This window comes from Neopelma chrysocephalum, unplaced genomic scaffold (assembly GCF_003984885.1).
Source record: "Neopelma chrysocephalum unplaced genomic scaffold, ASM398488v2 Primary Assembly neopelma1_26, whole genome shotgun sequence".
Taxonomy (NCBI): domain Eukaryota; kingdom Metazoa; phylum Chordata; class Aves; order Passeriformes; family Pipridae; genus Neopelma; species Neopelma chrysocephalum.
The window spans coordinates 3601724-3624415 of NW_020897695.1; the positions used below are offsets into that span (position 1 = coordinate 3601724).

The following is a 22692-nucleotide window of genomic DNA, read 5'->3' on the forward strand; positions in this document are numbered from 1 at the left end:
AAAGTACATCACAATGCTTGATGCCCTAGTAAAACAGCTACAAAAAGACAAAAAGCAGTATACAAAAAGAATAAAATAGGAGAAAAAATAGAAAGGATGAATAGCCTTGGGCACAAGAAGGTTAAGCTAAGCAATAGTAGTACCTGCTTCAAACCAGCCAAGGAAACCAGAATTTCATCTTCTTTTTCCAAGTGTTCTTGTAAAATGACTTCCTGAATATTTCCTGCAACATCAAAAGAAAAAAAAGGTAAAGAGAGAAAATACCCTAAATAAATTCTAACGTGCTGTGAACCTACCACTGACTGATGCTTTCAAAACCAAAATTCTGTGCCCTGCAAACACGATTCCACACTGAAACCCAGAGGCTGACAACCTGATTAGCTGCAGAGGTGAGGCCAGCCTGAGCCTGGCACTACTGCCAGGAGGCTTCCAGCAATGCTCTGCTCCTGCAGAACTGCTATTGCCCCTGTGTACCAAGGGACTCGGGCTACTACTGCCCCCTAGAAGACAACATCAGCCTCTGTGTTACGTACAGCTTTGAACATGAAGACGCTTTGGAAAGCATTCAAGAACATTTAGAGGAATCTGCTGCATCTCACAGAAAAGTTCAAGGTAGGAGTTCAGCAATCTTCATCTTAATCCCATGGCCACTGCAGATGCTAGAATGCTCTTCTTCTTTATAAAAAGACTATAAGAAGTTTCATTCCCTTCCCAATCCCTTCTTTTGGGTAAAAGAGGCAGGGCTGAACAAAACTGATTTGACAGAAGGAGCAGTGCAGTACCAACAATTCCGAAGACTCCTGCCTTCCATACTCATAGTGTGGTCCTTTCAAGGATGCATTTCAGGACCCTGGTATACAGTGTTTATAGGAGGCAGGACAACTCCAGGCAATGCTACAGTCCAAACTAGCCCAGAGAAACTACAGCTTCAATAGCTCTGCACTCTTTAAACTATGTCAGATCATTCTCTGGCCTCCTAGCTCCTCTTTAAGAAAACAGCAAAGATTCCTGGTGACAGATTGGCAGAATGAAATGCTATCTGTCAATAGAAATGACAGGATACTCCTTTGTGCCTCTCCTGTTTTACATACACATTCTGAGCCCAAATTCCTCAGTGACACTCATTTGGGAAGAATGCTTTGCTGCTCTTAAGTATCTGTATCCCATGTACTTCACAATCAAAAGCTTTGTACCATTAATCCACACCTGCATTGCATTTGTTTGTTTTTAAAAACATCCTGCATGTTCAGGGCCCAAACCAGTGAAAAGCCAAAAATGTTGTAACAGATGATCCTGACAAGGATGAATATGATGACACCGCCAACTCTGACATAACATGAGTTTTCAAGTAAAGGCATTGAGTAATCTGGCATGAGTTTTGTGTTTACAGAATAAATAACAAAAGAATGAGATGTGGGATACAGTACAAGAAGAAAGATTAAAAGCAGAGAGGTGGATTTAAAACCTGTGTATAAACACAAGCTTGAAATTGAGTGTGGACCAGAAATCAGTAATGGGTATAAAGGAAGAATGGAAAGGGCAAAGAGGAGAAAAGATCCAAGCCTAAGTACTAACTGAACTGCTAAAAAAGCAATCTGAAAAGTAGAAGGAATAAAAGAGGCTGGAGCCATGAAAGGCAATAGCTGACAAAAGTCAAGGTGGTGCATCAAGGTCAAGAGCATCAGTGAAGGTATGAAATCTCAGGTTTGCACAGGCAGCCTACCTGAACAAGGAGATCTATGTTCACGTTACTTAGCATGCATTATTTAGCATATTAGAGTGGCAAGGTCTGCAGCAATGAAATGAAATGTAGTACAACTGAATGATGTCTAGCATAAATTTTAAATGAGAAAGACACCACATTATGAAGGCTAGAAATAACAAAAAACTAGATCTTTCTGCAAATATGTAGCATCATGAATTGAGAGAAAACATAATTATTTCAACATTTTACTTGCTTTTTTACACTTTACATCTAAATTGTCTAGTCTCTCAATTTGGTAAATAAAATACATTCATATATGCTTGATCACAGCCCGAATCACTAAATTCAACTGTCTTTTCCATTTCTCAGCATTAAAAAGAAAAGCATTCCATAGTGTTTGATCCCAACATAAATTAAAACCATACATTAAAGAACTAAGGCATGCATACTGACTAAGCTGATGGACCAAGAAAATAATTCAAAACAAACCTCCAACATGCTGAAGACTAAATGAAGGAAATCTAAAAAATCAGGAAAATAAGAGCAAGAGAACAAAAGCTGAAAGGCATTCCACATGATCTGAAAATAATCTACTATTATTACTGTTCTTTAGAGATGTTTTACAAGTCAGTATTTAAAAAAAATGCAAAAGAATCTATCATCGCTACAAAACCCAGCTGTAACTGTGTTTGAAGAGCCAGCATACTGAGAAATTTCTAAGAACTTATGAATGGATCCATGAAAGTTAGCCAGCAGTAGAAATTAGTAAAAATGTTTGTATCATCACATACTTTATCAAGATTAATGCCAGACTTTAATATTAGTTTCAGAAAAAAAAAGATTAAGAGAAAAAAGGTAGGAAATACAGCAACATTTTCTAAAATTGAACTGTGGAATTTCTGACATCTTTTCTTGCATTTGCTGTATCCTTAAAGTACAGTATGATATATGTCTTGGATATATAGGGTCTATTATTTTTAATCAGTTAAAATCACTAAAACCTATTTTGGAAAAAGTTCCACTAGCAGTTTGCTCTATGACACAATTTTGGTCTCAAAGAGCACATTTCCTCTTAAACCCAGAAAAATGCCCCAAGATGTAAATCCCTGTCATCAGCCGCTCTCCCTCTGCTAGTAAATAACAGCTGTGACACAGGGGCATCAGTTGAGATATCCTTCTCTAGTACAATGAAACAGAAGGAAGGTTTCCCTGGGGAACTGGCAATGAATATTTCTTCTTAAATATGTCCTTGAATTGCATATGGCTTCTAATCTCCTGCCCTCATCCCTTTTGAATGCAAAGTTTTTTAACTATCAAATAAGTGGAAACCAAATTTATCAGTGCTCATTCTTCTTCCCTGGCTAATGAGGAGAGATGAATTTAAAAAAAAAGTCCTCAGATAAGAGAAGTATAGCATCACTGATTTTGCATGAGTGCCTCCTTGATCACATCTTTCTGCTGGAACCACCCTTTGAAATCCATGTGGACTGCAGGAGAGGTGGGAAGAAGAGGAGGGAGCATAAGAAACTTGGTATGTACTCTGCAGCTGCCCTCTTGTGAATGGCTGTGCCAGGGCGCAGCACTCCTCACCTGGGGGACTCTCATCCAAGCCTTTTCCCACTGCTGGGGAGATTTCACAGGGCAGTCAAGCTGCTGAGATGAAGAGGGAAACTAAGCTCACAAGTGAAGACAAAAGTGTTTTATCAATCTTTCTGTATCTCAAAAGATACCCTTGTAAGTACAAATACCTTAAAAATACTATTTCAAGAGTTCTAGGAAGCATTTTTGATATGATATTGCTCAGCTGAGGGACTTTTACATTAAGCTGAGATATATAATTTAATTATTCTTCCTTCACAGAAGATGTAACTGTACTTTGAGAGAAGTGCTTTATGTCTAAAGCTGAATTGGCTTTTTTTTCCTTATCCAATGCTCTATATCAGTACCTCACACTTGTGGGTTTGGTTTTTTTTCATAAAAAAATTACTATCTTTAAAAAACCCCCTGTAGATATCAATTTGGAAGTTCTTACTTTAAAAAAACCCAACAAACTGATGCAATCAATCAAACTAATTATGTGATTTCTAGATTATTAAAAACGAAGTCCAGTACGCTATAAATATCTATCTATTGGGATAGCTGTTGTCATTCAAAAGTTATCAAATTCCTATAGTACTTAGAAAACTAAGGTTAAGGTCAAATATTCCTGACTGCCTTTTTTTTCTTTTCTTTCTTTCAAGATTCCATTTAGCTGATGCCAAATTTTTCTGCAGAAAAAGATAATTTTTTTTCAATTAAGTTCTTAGTAGAGGAAAACAAAAGGCGAATTTTGCAACTTCTCAGCTGGTGGTCAGAGCACTGCTGTGAGACGTATGAGATACCAGACAGCCATTACATGACTCCGGATTTGTTTCAACTTAGTTTTAAAAAACCTCTGACTATCACAAATTGAACTATCATATCCTGACTCTGCTCTTGACTAAGCCTCATAAATACTGGAGCTGCAAAACCAGTTGTTCTCTTCAGAACTGTTCTCTTCAGCAATGTTATCCACTATGATGGATCACCACTCAAGGGATGCCTTTTATACAATTGATTAGAATTAATTTTGTGTACTTAACTCTCAAAAATGAGTAGATTCATTTAAGTTTTATAGACACTAGATCAGTAAATCAAGAATTACTTCATCAGTGAGACTATGATCAGCTGCCTTGATGTACTTTAAAGCCAACTATAACTACAGAGGAGTAACATGCAAATGATTGCATTCGTGCTCTTCTTTTCTACAAGATATGGAAAAACACTGTAGCACATACTGATTTTGTTAGCAACAGTTGAAATAGCTAAAAATTAAGATTTAAGATGAAATACATTTTTCATTTCTTGCTCTTACAGTTATACCATCAGTTCACATGCAAATTCATTGCAGAAGTAATTTTCAAAAAATCAAGATTTCCATTTCCTTTCCCTAAATTAATTGCTAAACATTAAACTGAAGATACGCTATCATCCTCTCTACAGAGATGAAAGAGGAAAAACATTGACAGCAGCTCCTAGCAGGAAAATCAGAGAAAGCTTATGCTCTCTGATGGTTGAACTGCTATATATTGCATGATGGTGTGAGCAGTCACAACTGAGTTCCCAGGCCAGGGAAAGGGGCTGTTCAAAACTTTCCTCTCTGAATGTGGAAAAGCTGTTAGGCTTGGCCTAATTATTTTAGAGGCTTATTAAATTAAGTAACTTTCCCTGAAAGTTTCACTTGCTTTCAATACAGATTTTGCATCAAATCCACCCAGAGCAGCGTTAAATGAATGGGAAAACTAGTTTGCTGTAGACAAGGTCCCCTCAGGCATCCCTTCATGCCCATCCATCCAGAAGACAGATTTGCACCTCTTCCCTTCCCCTAAAGAGGAGGGAGACAAACAGTTACAGCCCTGCCAGATGAAGGCATAAGACAGACTTGACATAAAATCAGATGGAGGTGGAGAAAACTGAACATGGGAATAACTTTAACACCCTTGTTCTCTGAGGTTCTTTGTTTTCTCCTGTAGTGCTGCCTTTTTGCAGTGCATCTCTCTCCTAATGATTTCTATTTTAAGCCAGTCTCTGTGGGGCTTTTCCAGGAAGATGACTCCTGCTGAGAGGAGCTAACTCGAAATAGCTGCAAGCTGTATTATGAATGCTCCCTTTCTACTACTAGTTCCTGATCAATGACTTGTGAACAATCAACAGTGCCAGAATCATGTTAAATCGACTTTTTTCACCCTTGCTTTACACTACTGAGAAGACAGCTCAAACTCAGAATGCAAAAGTACCTTCTCACTGCCAAGGCAGGCAGCAGGAAGGGGAGAACTGAGGGTGCTACTACACCTCCTTATTTTTCCAAAAAAGGAAAGCAAAAAAATACCAAGTTTCCCACAGATGGCAAGGCACATTCAACTCTCCGGACTCATATTCCAGTACTTTTGTGTGATTGTTTTTATGAAATAAGGGTTCACAGAAAATGCTTCCAGCATTCCCTGCATGATATACTAGTAACAGCAAGACTGCTTTTTCAAGAACATTAGGGGGCTGGAAGGATGTACTCAGACTTTAGCTTCTGATAATCAATTTTTTTCTCTTTTCACAACAAATTCTTCTTTCCTACCTGAACTTGATCGGATGGAGCAGGAAAATATGCTCTCTCCTTAAAACTGGGCAGAAAATCTAGAACTTAACAGTGGTTTGTGGCCTTTCTAAAAAGACTACACCGTATGACATAGTCATATTGCTGTTTAATAATGCAGCTCAGGATGTTTCCAACTACTGCATTTTCTTTCCAGCATTAAAAATACAAATGAGAGGAGTTGAATTCCCTTCTAAAATAATAGTATTTGTGATCTAAGCATTGATGAAGGCAACACTGCTGAGTAGCCTAATCATTTACCTATCTCACTGTGAATGTCAACTCTTATAGTAACAATTATAAATTATATCGAAAGCATCACTTAGCAACATTTGAGTATTAAAGAATTTAAAGATCTTAAAAATCTGAAGTATGAAATTATTTGTGAAGTACAGCATTCTTTAAAACATTTATTTGAATATAAAGTATGTATTTATAGAGTATATACTTCTGATTCATGTGTTGTGTGGAGCACCAACACTTTATCAATATTTAATGTGTGGTAATGCTTGTGACATCAGAGAAATATGTAGTAAAAAGTCACCAATCAACTCATAGCAGATGTACAGAAAATGAGGTTGGTAGGGTCACGACGTCATTTTGTCCATCCCTTGCTCAAAGACAAGATCAACTCTTAACTATGAACTCTAATTTACACGTGGTAAGCAAATTATGCTTAACATATACCTTACATCTGCGTATTTATGGAAATAATGGGGAAACTAACAATTCAGTCATACCACGATTTAGCTTCTGCTAAGGTTTTATTCCCTTAAAGCTGACATTGTAAGAGAAACCACTGGTTAAGAGATGCTGGAAAGGAAAGGGTGGATTGTCAGTGTATTTCAGTGGCAGGGAGGTGCTTACCACGCAGCAGGAAGGAAGCAGTGGGAATTCACTGAAAGTTGCAGGGAAAGCTGTTAATTAGGTAATGAGGGGGTGTGTAAGCTTCACTATTTTAATCTCCTTTTCATTCACACTACTAGGATGAAAGCATCTGTAGGTGCCTAACACAGCTGGACTTTCAGGACTGGCACAGTTGTTGTATAAAGTAAGTAGGCTCTCTATCAGTTGAACCAGTAGTTTTTGACCTTAAGAGTTACCCTCAAGTGACAAAAAGGTGGTTAAAATTCATGGAGCATGAAGAGTTACACTTTTATTCTTCCTACATATATATCTATATCTATATATATAAATATATATAATGACCAGAAGTCACAGTCTAAAAGTCATGCTATACAACAAATACTTGTTTCCCAGCAACCACTCCGATATTTGGTTTAATAAAGTTGTTAATGTTCTTTATTTATAAGCTGTTTTTATAGGTTATTTATTTCTAACTAAATGGAACAATTCCCTTAGATTCATGTGGCTGTCTTTGATGTGGTCTTTTTTAGTGACAACATTTCTAATCACAGTGGGTTTATAAACTATGGCTTATTTTATTTATGTCCCAAGCATAGGAGAACTCATTTAATGGACTTACTTCCTCAACAAACTCTGAAGTATTTCATTTCAACACAGGGTAGCTGAATAATATCCATTTCATTTTATCCTTACAAAAATGTCCTAACCTTTCATCTCATCACATGACAAACAAAACAAGAAACAAGAATTCAGTACTATCTTGCATACATTTAACAAGTACTGCATCCACATCTATATTGGGCAGTATATCAGTCTCTAAATATTGAGCATTAAATCAACTTTTTCCTCTCCCTCCCCCACTGCAAATGATCCTTATAATGAAATGCATTCTTATAACAACTGCACTGACTGTTAAAAGAGGGATGCATAAGTCAGTCCAATTAAACCTTTAAAGGTGCTATTGCACACAATAAGTAAAATGATACTTGCAACTACATATAGTTGCAAACTACACAGTTTTTATTCCTTTATTTTTATATTTTTTCTTCCTTGTTCATGGTGTTTGCAATAATCACAATGAAAAGGTGGCTTTGAACTGCGTTTAAAAAGTCCTGCAAATATTTGTCTGGGAGATGTCAGGAAGTGTTAGTGAATCTTACGGTTGCCAGCATTGCTTGATGGCTGTGGCAGGGACATGTCCTGTGATCCCACTGAAAGAACTCTCAGAGGATTGGCTTTCATTTTTCTTGTTACCGTGACGCCATAGCTTCTGGGCACTTTGTAGATATGTGCAGTTATTTACACGCCACCTATGAAAGCTGAGAACTGACATTATTCAAGTGGGAGAATGCTGGTGGTGTTCAGAATAGGGGATGAAAACATAATTTTTCCACATCCCTACCATAATCCACATTGGAGTAGCAGAGATGTACTGGAATACTGGTGAAGGACATAGCAACATACTACAGATAGCAGAAGTCAAATCAAAAAATGCACCGTAAGGACAACCCCATCAGCCCTGTATGGGTAGCTCAGAGAGGATTTGTTTGCTTTGGCTTAGTGGAGCCAGGATGCATAAACTTATTCAATGTGGGTCAGAGCTGAGAGGTTTTTGTGATGTTGCCTCCAAGACAAGAAGTGATTTAAAGACCTGGATATTGAGAAACATATTTCTGAGACCCACCTAAACAGATGTCTCTCTGGCAGCTGGTTCAAGTTAAGCACTAACAGTATGAAGGTGAAGTTAATAAAACCAGGTAGACTTCTGTTTACTCTGTAAAACTGGGTACCTTGGCACATATTTCTAGGGTGTTATGCAGAATCCTGTGAGCTAAGTCTTCACAGAGCTGGTAGGAGCTAATAAGCCCAGGGCTTATTAGCTGAGGCTCTATGCTGTGAGAAAGCAGCTAAATTGCTTCTGAATCTCAGCTAGCTGGGGGAGCAACCTTCTGCATTTACATAGTGCTGCCCTCAAGCAAAAGCAAGTGTGGAATGACTTTAGTTTCTCCACTTTTATAACCTGATAAATTGCCCATCAAAAAAATTAGTTTCTAAATAAAGACCTCTATATTCAAGTTAATACTGAACCAATGTTCCTTTAAATTGCCTCTCATGAAAAGGGCTTCCTGTGCCACACACGTAATTATTTGGTAAATTTTCACACACTTGGAGGTCTGAAATTATGTCTCTGTTGGAAAGAAATGGTAGGTTCTTCTGTCTCAGAGAAAGTGATGGATTGAATCCTGTCCCTTATAAAGAGACAACTTTTTAAATTTCAGCACTTTTCTCTATGGAACAAAACTGGCAAGTTCATAAAGAACCTTCACAATCTCTCATATTGGCACTTGCGCAAGGAGTACTGATATGTCTTCAGAGTTTTAATCTACTTTTTGTTAAGAGGCTGTCCTAGTTGTGGGCCAGGGTTAACATGGTCCAAACCCTAAAGATATTAGAACAGCAGATACTGTAATTAACTGGTGTTACCTGAACTGCCATTTAATAGCGCCGTGTTGGCTTGAGCCTGGGATGTAATGAAGGACAAGTGAGGAATCTTCCAGCAGATATTATGATGCCCTCTGATTGTTGTTTGTGTTCATGTCTTTTAGACAAATTTCTTGTGATCTGCTCTAAGACATCAGACAGATGTCACATTTACCAGTCACCAGGAAAAATCTTTTTCTGAATGCACTTGCTAGCTTGATGCTTTTATTTTCGAATAGTGAAAGACGGGAGAAAACAATCAAAATTCTTAAAAAAGTAAATAACATCATAACAAGTCATAATATTGTAATACTTATTAATGTATTACAGCTTTCTGAATCGTTGACCCTTGAGGTATTTACGTGCACTAACAGTAGTGTACTTCCCAGAAAGAAAAATGCTGAAGAACGTTACCATATTACTGAAATCACCAGTGACAACACTGTTTCCTGAAAAAGGCCAGTGTTTGTGAGAAAGTAACATCAAGAAAATGTATCTGTGATGATGCTTGAGTAGTGATAGCTATGGCAACTATACTTTTTCCACTATTGGTTGAGTAATATTCTGCATTTATATTGTGAACAAAGCCGTAGGACAGGTTTACAAGTTTGGATGTATCTTCATTGCAACAATGGAAAAATTGAACACAGGATTTTTTTTTCTTGAAAGCTGTTACAAGCTTGTGAAAAAGGGTGAGAACAGCAGTAAAATCTGCTTCCCTGTCTGGCCATTTTACATACCATAATTTCAGCATTTGTCCTTGGAGGTCTTAAAAGGAATTCCCCCCTAGCAGTACTCCAATGGTTAAGGTAAAGAAGAAAAGTAAAGTTCTTCTAATGCACAGCCATAAGAAGGAGACAAAGATCACAGAATGGCTGTCCTCTGTTTTTATAATCAAATACCTATTTCTAATTTCTGCACATAGCCCTAAGTGGCAATATTTCGGAACCATCATTCATTCCCATGGTAACATTCCCTGATATTACAAGCAGTTATGTTGTTGCCATGTGGTACATTATGTGGTTAATTTACAGAAGGAGATAAACATTTAATGAAAGCATCTTTGAATATATGAACAAAATAAAATTGCGATTCTATTCCTCATAATGTAAGTTAGCAAATATCTGTTGACACCTATAGAAATAAAATGCTCTTGGTAAAGAAACATAGAATCATTATAGGGCCAAAAGGAGAAATTCTTAATTAAACATTATTTTTTAAAAAGGTATCATATAAAAATATACTTTGTATAATTGGATTTGATATAAAAAACGATAAATTACTGGGGATTCAAAATAGAATAGATGAGGTGGTCATTTTGATAATTTCTCAACTACAACACGTCATCTCTGTCATGAAGTAACTGCACCTGACTTTCATCAGATCCGCCTTGTAAGGGAAAGAAGTCGAGAAGAGAGCCAAAAAATCCTAAACTGTCTCATTGTAAACCACAAAAAGAACATTCAGTAATTGTTTGACGTTGTGACAATTTTGTGGCAAATAGTCACTGTATGTGCATTTTTATAAGCCTGAATTAATATGGTTTTGTTAAAAAGTCACCTGCAAATATAATGCATCAACACAGAAAAAAGAATATTGATGAGTAATAAAGTCTGAAAAAAAGGTTTACAATGTCAATCTAAAAAACCCATGAGGTTTTTATCAAATTTAAAAGGCAGGCCTGAATCCTTGACTGACTTATTAATAATTCTTAAAAATGTTGTCTAACACTTTGTTGAAGGACTTAGTTCCATAGGGCTCCTTGAATTTTATATAGCAGTATGTTTTAATCAACAGTTTAGACCACTATTAAAGGTATGATGGTTATGTCTCTAGTTAGAATAGTAGAAGAAAATAGAGCACATTGCAGTTACCTGAATTAGTCAGCTAAAAAGCCAAATGACAAGAAGTGAATTTTAATATCATCAAATTCAAGGAACATATATGGAAATAAACATTTCCTGATTTTACTCACAGGATAAATGCCTCTGTTTAGAAAGCAGTGATTCACCAAATTTTAAAGGTCATAACGTATTATCTCCTCAACCTATCACTCTGTCAAAGAGCACTACCATGATGATGCAATAAAAATGTTTAAAAAGAGGAATGCCACATAGGAGCAGAGAGATGACCTTCCCTGTGCTAAATAATCACTGTGCTGAGCCAGTGCTGGTACAGCATATCCTGATATGATTAAGCCACTTCAAAAGGTGTACGAAAACCCTGAAGAATTCAAAGGAAGACCATAAAAATGACCAAGTCTAAAAAGGAACCCACACAAAATGAAACTTGAAGTGTTCTACTTAGCAAAGACAGTGTTGAGAGATTACTTAATCACTGCGTATAAGTAAATTAAATGAAGATTTTCAACTTCGCTAACGAAAATGCTACAAGATCCAAAAGCTGAGTGATGAAGTCAGAAAAATTCAGCCTACAGGAAGAAGTAATATCCTTGAAGCTAAATGTTCTGACAGTTTACAGGAGCAGTGATACAACTCATCTGCTCTGCAGTTTCTGAAACAAAGCAATTTTCATGGGTAAGAGATAGAGAGGAGGAGAATCAGATCAGGTACAGTAGCAGCCCCCGCTAACTTTTCCCTTAACCCAGAAATAACCAGATACGCTCTGAGTTTTATTTTGCTGCCCTTCTCTGCAGCTCTGAGCAATGGATGAACATGGAGATAATCCTCAGAGGGTGTTCTTTGATGCTATAGAGAATCCATTTTCTTGCACAACCTGCTGGTATGTGCTGCTCAGATGGACAGATTTCAGGTCAGAAGGGATTTTGCATGTCAGCAAGAATCTTGGCAGGGTTTTTTTCATGCCTTCACGTAGATCATCTGCTGGCCAATTTGGGGATATCTAACCTCACCAGTTTGCTACAAGTGCAGAAGCTGTGAAGGCTGGTGACATCTCTGTCTCTTGTGTTCGGTTTATGGTGCATAACTGTTAATCTCTATAGGATTTAAACACATTAGTGTAACACAAATTTGCAAAATTAATAGCTCATGATATTGACAAGACATGCAGGAATATTGTGAAAAAGTATAGGGAGTAGGACTTAGAAGAAAGTAGGCTGGAAGGCTCTGGGAGTGCTGCAGGGGTGTCACAATGCACCCAGCACACCCCACAGCCAAAGCTGTATAAGGGATGGCTCTCCCTGTCCTGTGAGGGTAAAAAGCTGTTCCACAATGCTCCTGGGAGATTACTGGCCCTAAACATTTTTGTTTCCAATATATTTGAGAAAAAGAATTTAACACCTGGATACGATGACAAATCTCTTGCTTTCAGTTCATTAATCCAGTGCCGAAAGGCAGACTGCTTCAAGTATCTTTGGGTTTATTCTGATCTTTAGAGCAGCTGTAGCTGGTGAAATGCCTATGCTCGTACTAGAACTGATACCCTTGCTAAACACTCCTCGTCTTCTTTCCTAAGGGAAAGAAACTTCAGCTTTTCTTCTTGACACAGCAATCTTTTCCCCATCATTTCAGTAGCTAATAATTTATCTCTTTGCTTGCTTCTAATCTTATCATTGCTCATGTACCCTTACAGAAGTAATACATCAGACTAAAGCTCTTGGGGTTAGAGGTTGACTTTGCTTTTCAAGGCTGTGATTCACAACTTTCAAATAAAACAATATTTTTAGCTTTTCCTAGGCTTATAATAGTGTCTAGTAAAACACCCACATAAAAGAAAACACAAATATAATATAGCTTTCACATCTGAACATTCTGACCTGGCAAACTTAGATATCATATGCTTAGGTCTACCCACAAAAATATTGAACCTTAATTTATTTTGCTTAGATGTTGCAGGCCAAAAATAAATCTTAAAATTATTATAGTTGTGCCTTGAATTCTTAACAATGGTACTTTTTCACATAACTAAATACACTAACTTTTGGAGTTTAGTTCAACACAGTTTAAAAATGCCACTTTCATAAAAGCCTAGTTAAACATATTTACACTTGAACTGAGCGAAACATTTTGTTTACTTTCCCTGACTTGTCTTGGAAATATGTAAGTAGAATTTTAGACTGGCGTATTTGCTGATTCTGTTCCCAGTATATTGATGTTTATCTTACAGTATTTTTCCTGGTCTGAGCAAAATATTCCCAACTAACCAGCCTACAGCAACACATTTTGACACACCAAAGGTGATTGTAGATTGTGAAGCTGTTACATTTAATGAAAGTATATGGATTTTATACAACTATCACTGCACACATCAAGTATCATTGTGGGAATGCTGAATTGCAAATGGACTTCAAATCTGTAAGCTCAGATGCTGTGAACTCCAACAAGTCTCTTACAATACAAGAAATCAAAGGGCATCTGTACTAAAATGCCTCTACCTCTTTTAGCATCATCAGTGCCTATAATACTCCCAAGATTGAAAGCAGAATAAAGATACAGTGGCTGGCAGCATGTGATGAAACAACTCAGTACATCAATTCAATCTTCATGATGGCTTATAAAATAATATGCACTTTACTACATAAATATTATTTTAGTTCTAATACAAACATAAAAAGAGCCTTGGCAAAGATTTACAGGTTAATACAGGGTACTGCACTTACCAAGATGTGTGTTCATCATTTTTGCACAATATTTGCACATGGCTTCCAAATCGTTTAGCTGTCCTTGTAGGAATGAAATCTGGGCCTCCAATTCTTCCTCCTACAATTAAGAGATTATTAGCATATAACACTCCCAACTTTCTATAATGCAGAGTAAAAGTAGTAAGTTAACCCCTGACATACTTAGACGTCTTTTAACTTTTTCTATTCCTTTGTTCTTGGAAATTTTGCCATTTCATGGAATAGGGTTTTTAATATTTCAATGTTTATTAATACTACTTTTTTTCCTTCTAAATAGTTAAATAGAATAGTTTACCTTGATCTCAGAAAGGTTAATGATTCAGAATTCTTTTACAGACCAGCAACCTGTTTTTCCTTGTACAAACACAGTACCACTGTAATGGCTGAAAAAACTCACCAAATGAGAAAAATTCTAGTTTTTGCCAGAGTAATTTCCACAGCAATTCCTTTGAACCCTTTTTTTACTTCAAGGCATATATTTCATGAAACCTAGTATCACATCTCAAGGATGCATTACTGCCATATATTTTGGCACACTTATTTTCATAACATGTCATCTCTATCTGTATAAAACGTATGCACAGCCAGCTGCACTTTTAAACACCATCTTACATAATATTTAGGTGAAAATTATTTTTAATTCACATGCTGTAAGGCAGTTACTCTAAATTATTAAGTTATGTTTAAAAAATACGCATCAAGTGTAATTTAAAATAGGAATTAAAAAAAAAAAAGATTTTAAGGCCCAGGAGAAGCATTAATATCTAGCCACATGCCCTGTCTAAGGAATGGGAACTACCTCAGCTAAGAATTCCTCTTTGAACGCCTTTGTTTGCTGGTTTAAAAATCCATTCAGTCTTGACTTTGAAGACCATACTGCATAAAGTTCACACCTTAGGAAAAATTCCTTCAAAGCTTAGTCACAAACAGTATTAATCAGGTTTTTGTTTGTTTAAGTATGCAATCGAATTCAAGATACTCAGATAAAGCCAAAGTAACTCTTTAGTCTCTTGTTTTTCTTAGGAGCTTTGCAGTTCTATCATACCCTTTTTTGATGGAAATCGCTGAGCATTAGAATGTGATTTACTTTTCAAATGAAAAAAACCCAAAACTTATCAGCAAGAACTAAGAGAATGAATCATTCTTGATTTAAAGGTACAAGTGATCTTAACCTCCATCAGAAAACAAGTCAGAGCCAGGCAAACTTCCCACTAACATATCCTATATCGAAAGAGATTAATGAACAAAAAGCATTGTAACCACAGCATTTTGTAATATCTGTGGCAATATCATTTTTCCCTACAGACTTTTTCCTCACACCTACAATCTACAGATATTAAACATTTTTTTTCACTATTTATTTATATTATATGCTCTCACTTTTTTCTTCTCAACCTCATACTTTGACCACTTACACTTCAAAAGGATTGATTTTATTTGTCAATTTACAGTTGCTGAAAGAGTGACCTCATTCAAAGCCTGCAGAATGAGGATCTGTATAGGTCACAGCCTATACAAGCATATTTGGACTGACATTTCTATTCAAGCGATGTTCCTCCAGAAGACCTTTATCTAGTACATACAGCTAGTCACTGCAAGAAATAATCTACCATAAATTTTCAATTGCCATTGGCACGGCAAGTGCAGCTGTAAGATAGGGAAGGGTGACAATATTTGAGCATTCTACTATAAAGTAACATAATCAAATTCTAAAATCGTTAGTAAGTACTTGAACCCCAGTTTATCATCTCCTACAAGTGAACAAGAAAATTTAACTGCTAGTAATAAATATTTCCATGTTTCCCAGACTATGTTTTTTCTTATTCATGAACGAGACTGCAGTAAATTGATCTTAAAATGTTTTTGGACAGCTCAATCCACCCAATCAGATCCTGAAACTGACCTTTTCAATTGTACAACAGTACCTCTTCTTTTGGCAAGCGAGACCAGTGCTGAGTAAAAGACTACATTCACCATTCTTCCCACTCTCTAGGATCCAACCTGGGGAGCAGAAGTATTCAGCAGACCTAACATTCACAAAGGAGAGTATTGTGGCTGGGGACTCACAGACAGTACAAGAGATCTCCTGCCAGGTGGGAAATCTTGCACAAAGCCGAGTGACTGTACCTCGGGTTCCTGACTTACCTGGCATCCTTGGGAAACGCACCAAGAAGTGCTAACAGTGGGACGCTCAAATAAGCAAGACAGTGAATTTGGCACTTGACACATCAGGGCTTTTTGCACAAGAAGACAACACCCAAATGGTGATGACTTGATACAAGGCATAACTCTTGCCTCTGCTGTCATCAGCAGTGCTGTGGTAACCTCTGTGCAGAGGACCCTGAGGGTAACCTCCCTGAAGCGGGATTTGTTTTGTTGCAGTTGCTGCAGCAGCAGGTGAGGAGTTGCAAGAATAGGCAGGTGTGTTTTATTGCATCCGGGTTACTAACAGGTGATTAACAAGATCTTTTAAGGTGTAAAACCTCACGCAACAGATAGGGATGGTGCAACTGAGGCAAGACATAGTGGGAAGAAGACATACACTTCTGAGAGGGAGGAAATTAGAAGCTTGTGATTTCTGACAGCAGAAAGGCTGACCAGTGGTGTAGAGAGGAAGAACAAGCTCCCTCGGATGAAGAATTGAGGTTGGACATTGTATCAGAGCACTACCAAGAGAAAGTGATGAGTGACAGTCAGTGGCTGGTGACTCTCTTCCAGCCCGACTCATCAACTAGGGAGGTTTCTTGCTTGCACGGAGTTGCAGTTTGTGGTGTTGCAAAAGACTGTTTGGGGTCACCTAATGGTGAAGGGGATAGGAACCCTGGTGTTGTTTCTCTTTAATCCTGTGGCAAAAGGGAGAAGCCTGGATAGCAGCAGATGTATCAGGGAGACCACATATCTGGTGGCATTAGATGGGTTTCAGCTATTTTGCTTGTGGCACCCAGTTTGATGAGGACAGACATCTTAGAGAACAGGTCTATCTGGCAAAGGGAGGGAAGAATCTCTTTGTGAACAGATTTGCTAATCCAGCAGGAAGGACTTTGTGCCAGAACAGGGACCTAATCCAGAAATATATGAGGAAGCAGCACATATAGACAAGGTATGCAGAAGGTCCACTTGGCTGAGTAAGGAGATTTTTAATGAACTAATATGGGAAAAGCCCATATGGAGATGGAAATGGTGGAAATGGAGAGCACATGTGTGGTAACAATGACAGGAAACAAAGGACAGGCACACAATCATTGTTTGGGCATATGAACAAAACTAGGAAGGACAAAACCCAGCTGGAGCTAAAATTAATGGGAGACATTAAAGGGTAAAGAGAAGGAATTTTACAAGTATGCAGAGCAGCAAAAGGAGATTCAAAGGTCTGTTGCTTATTAAGGGAGACAAGACAACAACATGATACAGAAAAGGCTGCAGCACTCAAAACAATTTTTGTCTCTCAATTTTTAGGCCAACTCTGCTCCCAGACCTCTGCATCTACAGTTTGGGAAGGAGAGGAATAGCTGAAGGGGGAAGGAGGGGAGGGGCATAAGTTGGTGAATACTTGAAGAAGCAGTGTGCAATCAAACGCACTGGGACCACATGGGATACCCCTATGGGTGCTGAAAAACCTGACTATGTGATTGCAACACCACTGGCTATTACCTATGAAAACCTACCAATATTACAGAACATCCTTGATGACTGCAGAAAGGTTAATTTTACCTACATAATAAAGAAGAGTGAGAAGGAGTATCTAAGGAACTATACAATGGTTGGCCTCACCTTAGTCCTTGGAAAAATCGTGGAGCATGTCCTCTTGGAATCAATTTTCAACATGTAAAGTACAAGACAATAATCAACAGAAGTCAACAAGGATTTACCAAGGGCAAATCATGCTAGACCAATCTGGTTGCCTGCTATGATGAAATGACTAGGCATGCAGGTGAAGGGAGAGAAGTGAATGACACATATTTTTACTTTAGTTAGGCTTTTGACACTTGTTTCCAAAAGCATCATCATTTATAATACGATGAAGTATGGGCTGAATGAAAGGATTGTACATGGGCTGAAAATTGTTCAAAACCCCAGGCCTAAAGAACAGAGTCAATATCTTGATGTCCAGTTGGTGTTTGGAAATGAGCACAGTAACAATGGACTGCTCTTCACCAACAGCCCATATAAGGAGACAGAATGTACACTCAGTAGATTTTCAGATAATGCAAAATTGGGAGGTTTGGTTGCTGTGCTGACTGGTAGAACCTCAATTCACAAACATCAGGAGATGCTTGAAGCCTAGGCAAGAAAAACCTTTTTGAGGTTCCTGTTTTAGAAATTTCAGCAAGTGCAAAATTCTGCACCTGAGGAGAAAAAAACCCAACACACCAGTGCAGATGGGGAAGGAACTTACTATCTCTCAGTTCTGCTGAAAAGGATATGGAGGCTACAGTGGCTGTGGAGCTGTTTACAAACTAATAAAGTTCTCTTATCGTGAATAATGTAATGTAGCTGGGTGCAACTGTTTACAAGGAATGTGGTCAGCAAATCCAGGAAAGTCATTACACCCCTCTGCTTCATGCTCTTGAGACTTCGCCTTTAATACTGCTTTTGGCCTGCAGTTCAAGAAAGACATTGAGAAACAGGAGAGGTTTCAGTGCAGGGCTATTATGAAGGCTACAGGTATAGAGGACAGGCTGAGGGAGCTGGGCTTTTTTATTTTGGTGAAAAAGAGCCCAAAGAGGATCTCCTGAGGGCCTGCAACTACATGGAGTGACAAAGATGAGGTAATCAAGCTCTTCCCAGATGATACAGAAGGAACTGTGGCCCAAAACTGCCCCTTAGAAGGTTCAAATTGGTCACTAGGAAAATTTTCTTCATTAGAAGAGCAGTGTAGCACTGGAAGAGGTTACTTATAGAAGTGGTAGTGTTTCTATTTAAAGTCACGGAACTGTTCTGATGCTAGTGATTGTCCTGCTCCAAGTAGCAGCTTGAGCAGAAGACTCTTCTAATCGACATTTCTAAGACTAATCTTTTCATAGTACTTTTCTAAAATAGTTCTGTAAAGGTAAGCAGCAAAATCACAAAGGCCCACAGAAATAAGGAGTTTTTCCAGTATTCTAAAGTCAAATTCTTTAGCAGTATTAGATGAAAAAACTCATTTATAGCCATCACTGTGCAGACAATCTCAATCCCTGTCTAGACAATATATATTGTACTTTCCTCTAAGTGCAAACTTCTTTGTTTCACTGTGCTAAGACAATGAGTAGTCTGGATACCACTTTTATTTTGTGTACAAATAGCAGTGATTTGATCTCTCTTATGCATGAACAGACATCTATAAATTCATCAAACAGGCCAAACATAAGTCAAGAGAAAACCAGTATGGTCTGTGTTCTGTTGAGAAACCGACCTTTCAGCTGATCTGACACAAACAGCACCAGAAACAGGCAAACTATGATTCCAACTCATTCAGGCACAGCTCTCAGAAGTTAACCAGCTGACCACAAAATACACTAATTAACCAAAATAAAAAATCAGTGTCAGCTTACTGAACAACATGTTCTATGAAGCACATAAGCGCAATATTTTCTAATATTTGGAGTTGCATTATGAAGAAGAAAAACAAATCAAGCAGCAAATCAAACAAATTACTGCATCACCCATGGGAGACCAAGATGTGCAAACTGACATATACAATCTCACAGAAAACCAATACTTTCTGAAAATTCAGTCCCAGGGTTTTCAAAATACTTTTCCACACCTTCAACCTTGCAGATGATGTAGATAACCTTACTGATAACCAATAACATTTTGAATTGAAGACGAGAATGGAAAGGAAGCAGTTTATTTTTGATGCCACACTGATTCACATTTCACTAATAATATAAAGCAGGCCAGAATTGATGTCTTCAGTCAAAGCAAGACTCTACTTGAGTGCCTCCATATACATATCTCCCAACTATTTTCCTGGTTTTCACATGACTGACTCTGTAAAAATCTTGACTTACATTTATGTTTCTCATATTTGTCTTTTTTCTTATCCTCATTCAGAACATTGCTGACATTGTTATATTTCCTTTTTTCTTTTGCCATGAAAACTAATTCCTTCATGATTAATCATTTGCCATTTCTTTGCTATTTCTTCTCCCTAGTCTATATGGTTCTGTACTCTTCATTTGTCCAAAGCCTGTTCTTCCCTTTTTATTACCTCTCCTTTCATCTGTCTTCTCACCTTTACAAAGACAGCTATGGAAATAAATTTTTTATATCCTTCCTTCTCTCCTGAGCTCATAATGAGATCAGCAATGCCGCTGCCATGCCCTGTTTTTCATCAAATTTTACTGTTTCAGAAAAACAGCTGTGAATAACTGAAAGCGGTCAGCACATTCAAGAACAGATTACAGAAAGTTTTATACCTTTGACATTGTAATCCTATCCTTTTACAGCTCATTGCTTTACAAGCTGCAATAAGGTTTGTGGACATGGGTAAGGGCACTTAAACTTGGCAGCCTACACAAGAGGAGGTCTGAAGAAATATAGTTTTAGAAGAAACCACTTTTGGATGTTGGTAGCATTTTACATGTCAAAGAAGATTCAGATGCATGGCATAAATTGCCTTTTTAATGCAACTTTAATGCAAAATTTTATGCAAATTTCCCTTGATAAAAAAGCAGTGCTTACTGTTTCCGCTTTGTGAGAATTTATTTAATTTTCTACTCTAAGAATTAAATATAAGATTTAACCTTATAATCTTAAACCTCTGACAGCTCAATGTTGGTTGACACCCCCATAATTTTTTTATGTTCTATGACAGCCACAGAATGGTCTTCAGCATACGCTGACATTTAAACCAGAAACCACTGTTTCTCAGCAATGAATTATATACAGCGGAACTTAACCCAAAATTTTAATTTATTTTATTTACTAATTTATCTATTATTTAACTGTATCACTCATGGTCCCTCATCAGGATCAAGGACTTGCTCTGCTGGGTGCTGTACAAACAAAAAGAAAAATCCTGCTTCTCTAAAGGACTTCACAGTGTAAGCCAAGAGACAACAGATGGCTGGAGACACACATATGGGGAGGACATGGAAACAATATGGCTATATTAGTCAGTCTTCTAGACATGGCTTCAGCATGAAGCCAAACTGTTGTCGATGAAAAGATGGAATTTTTAAGAGAGTTTTCATAAGGCATTTGCTATGTGGAAGGGGCTACAAAATGATTAGATGAAAGTTCATTAATCACATCACGGTCAGGGGTGGAATGTATATTGTCATTTTTACACAGAGAATTTTTTTACTTGTAAAATTTTTGCACAAAATGGAATTATTTCAAATATTAATGTACTACTCAGGGAGGACATAAAGAAGTACAGATACTGCCTTCAAATACTAATTCCTCCAGAAGTAGAGGTTATGTATTGATTTCCTCTGCTGAACTATTACCTGCCAATATTTCTATGTCCCTGTGCTAACTGAAGTATCCTCATGCTTAATATATTTCCAAATATACCTTACTCATGCTTTGTGTTCTTCACATCTTTACAACTGCCTGTTTTTTAATATTTTGAATATTCTCTCATAAACTTTAAATATTTTAAGCGCAGTACTTTCAGACAAATCCTATAAAAACATGTATTTTGTTCCTTTAGACTGCATACACAGTAAATGCGAGCCGTGTTTTTATTTTATACCATTTTAAATCCTGTTCATGGTTTTTTCTCCACCATTTTAACTCAGACTGCTTCACCGTGATGGTAGGAGGTAGCTTAAGTAGGAACGTTTTCTTCCCTTTTTTCTTTTCTATTCTTTAAAATTTCTCTTAATTTCACTGTGTAGTGCTAGTAGGTATAGTTGCTCAGATCTCATACTTACTGATAGTTACATACTTATTTCAGTACTTTTCTAGATTAGAACCCTTAAAGTATAAACAGATGCTCTGTCAGATTAATAGTACATTGTGATGTAGTTACCCACCTTAAAGAAGGATAAGGGGAGTACAAAACCTACAGAAGCATACTTTTTAGTTTTAAATCTCTCTTCTCCTCTGTTGTGTCATTACTTTGACCTGTTGCCTTCCAATTTTGCTCTCTGGTAGTACTGTATACCTCAAAATACATCAGAGGACATCAGGGTAAGCACAAATGAATTATGCAAAGAGTAATCATAGAAGTCTACATTCCAAATGTAGTGCCGTCAAAGTTAAAACGTTAGAACTGCCACTGCAGAATTATTAGTGGCTGTGACAGCCCCCTGAAAGTGGTGGGGGAAATGGGATTGAGAAAAAATAAGAAAATAAAATTAAAAGTGAAAAAAGGTCAACAAAATATCCACTGTGACTCCTAGGCGCCAAGCTAAATCAGGTTATATATCAACACTGCAAAAAAAAAAGTATTTGGTTCAGAGGGCTGTGACTGAAAAAAAGTATCAAAGACAAGAAAGGAATTTTATAATACAGATAAAAATGTTCAGCTAGGATGAGATCAAGACAAATTTGGCAATAAATTAAAATGCTAGAAGGCATTCACCTGCAAAGGCACATATTTTTGGGCATTAGTAGAATCCTTACTTCCTCTGTGTGCTTTCAGTAGCAACACAGTGAGGAATGGCATCTCACAATGCTTGTCCAAGCTATGCACATATAAACAGAACGAACAGATTATCAGTAAAAGATTAAATGAATAAGAATGTCAGCCTTTCTGTACTTATAGAAAACAAGCCCCAAGAAAACTGAAAGGGGCTGCAACTCAGATTCAGAATAACCAATGACCTAGGAACTTTCTTGCAACATCCAAATTTCTACCATTCTAGAGTTAGCATTTGTTGAGGAGACCCACACTTTCTAAATGCAAGAAAAATTATGCTTTTCATACTCTTTAGATTT

The 22692-nt window shown here is 37.3% G+C and overlaps 1 protein-coding gene across 4 annotated transcripts in view; it reads right to left on the minus strand.

Moving 5' to 3' along the window:
- The window catches only part of TBC1D5 (TBC1 domain family member 5), a 289248-nt gene that overhangs the window by 9882 nt on the left and 256674 nt on the right, over nt 1-22692 (minus strand). For all 4 annotated transcript variants that reach the window (XM_027675357.1, XM_027675359.1, XM_027675356.1 and 1 more), the window contains 2 exons: nt 13798-13897; nt 144-223 (listed from right to left, as the gene is read on the minus strand). In XM_027675357.1, coding sequence (XP_027531158.1) covers nt 144-223; nt 13798-13897 — 180 coding nt within the window. The remainder of the gene's footprint in view (nt 1-143; nt 224-13797; nt 13898-22692) is intronic.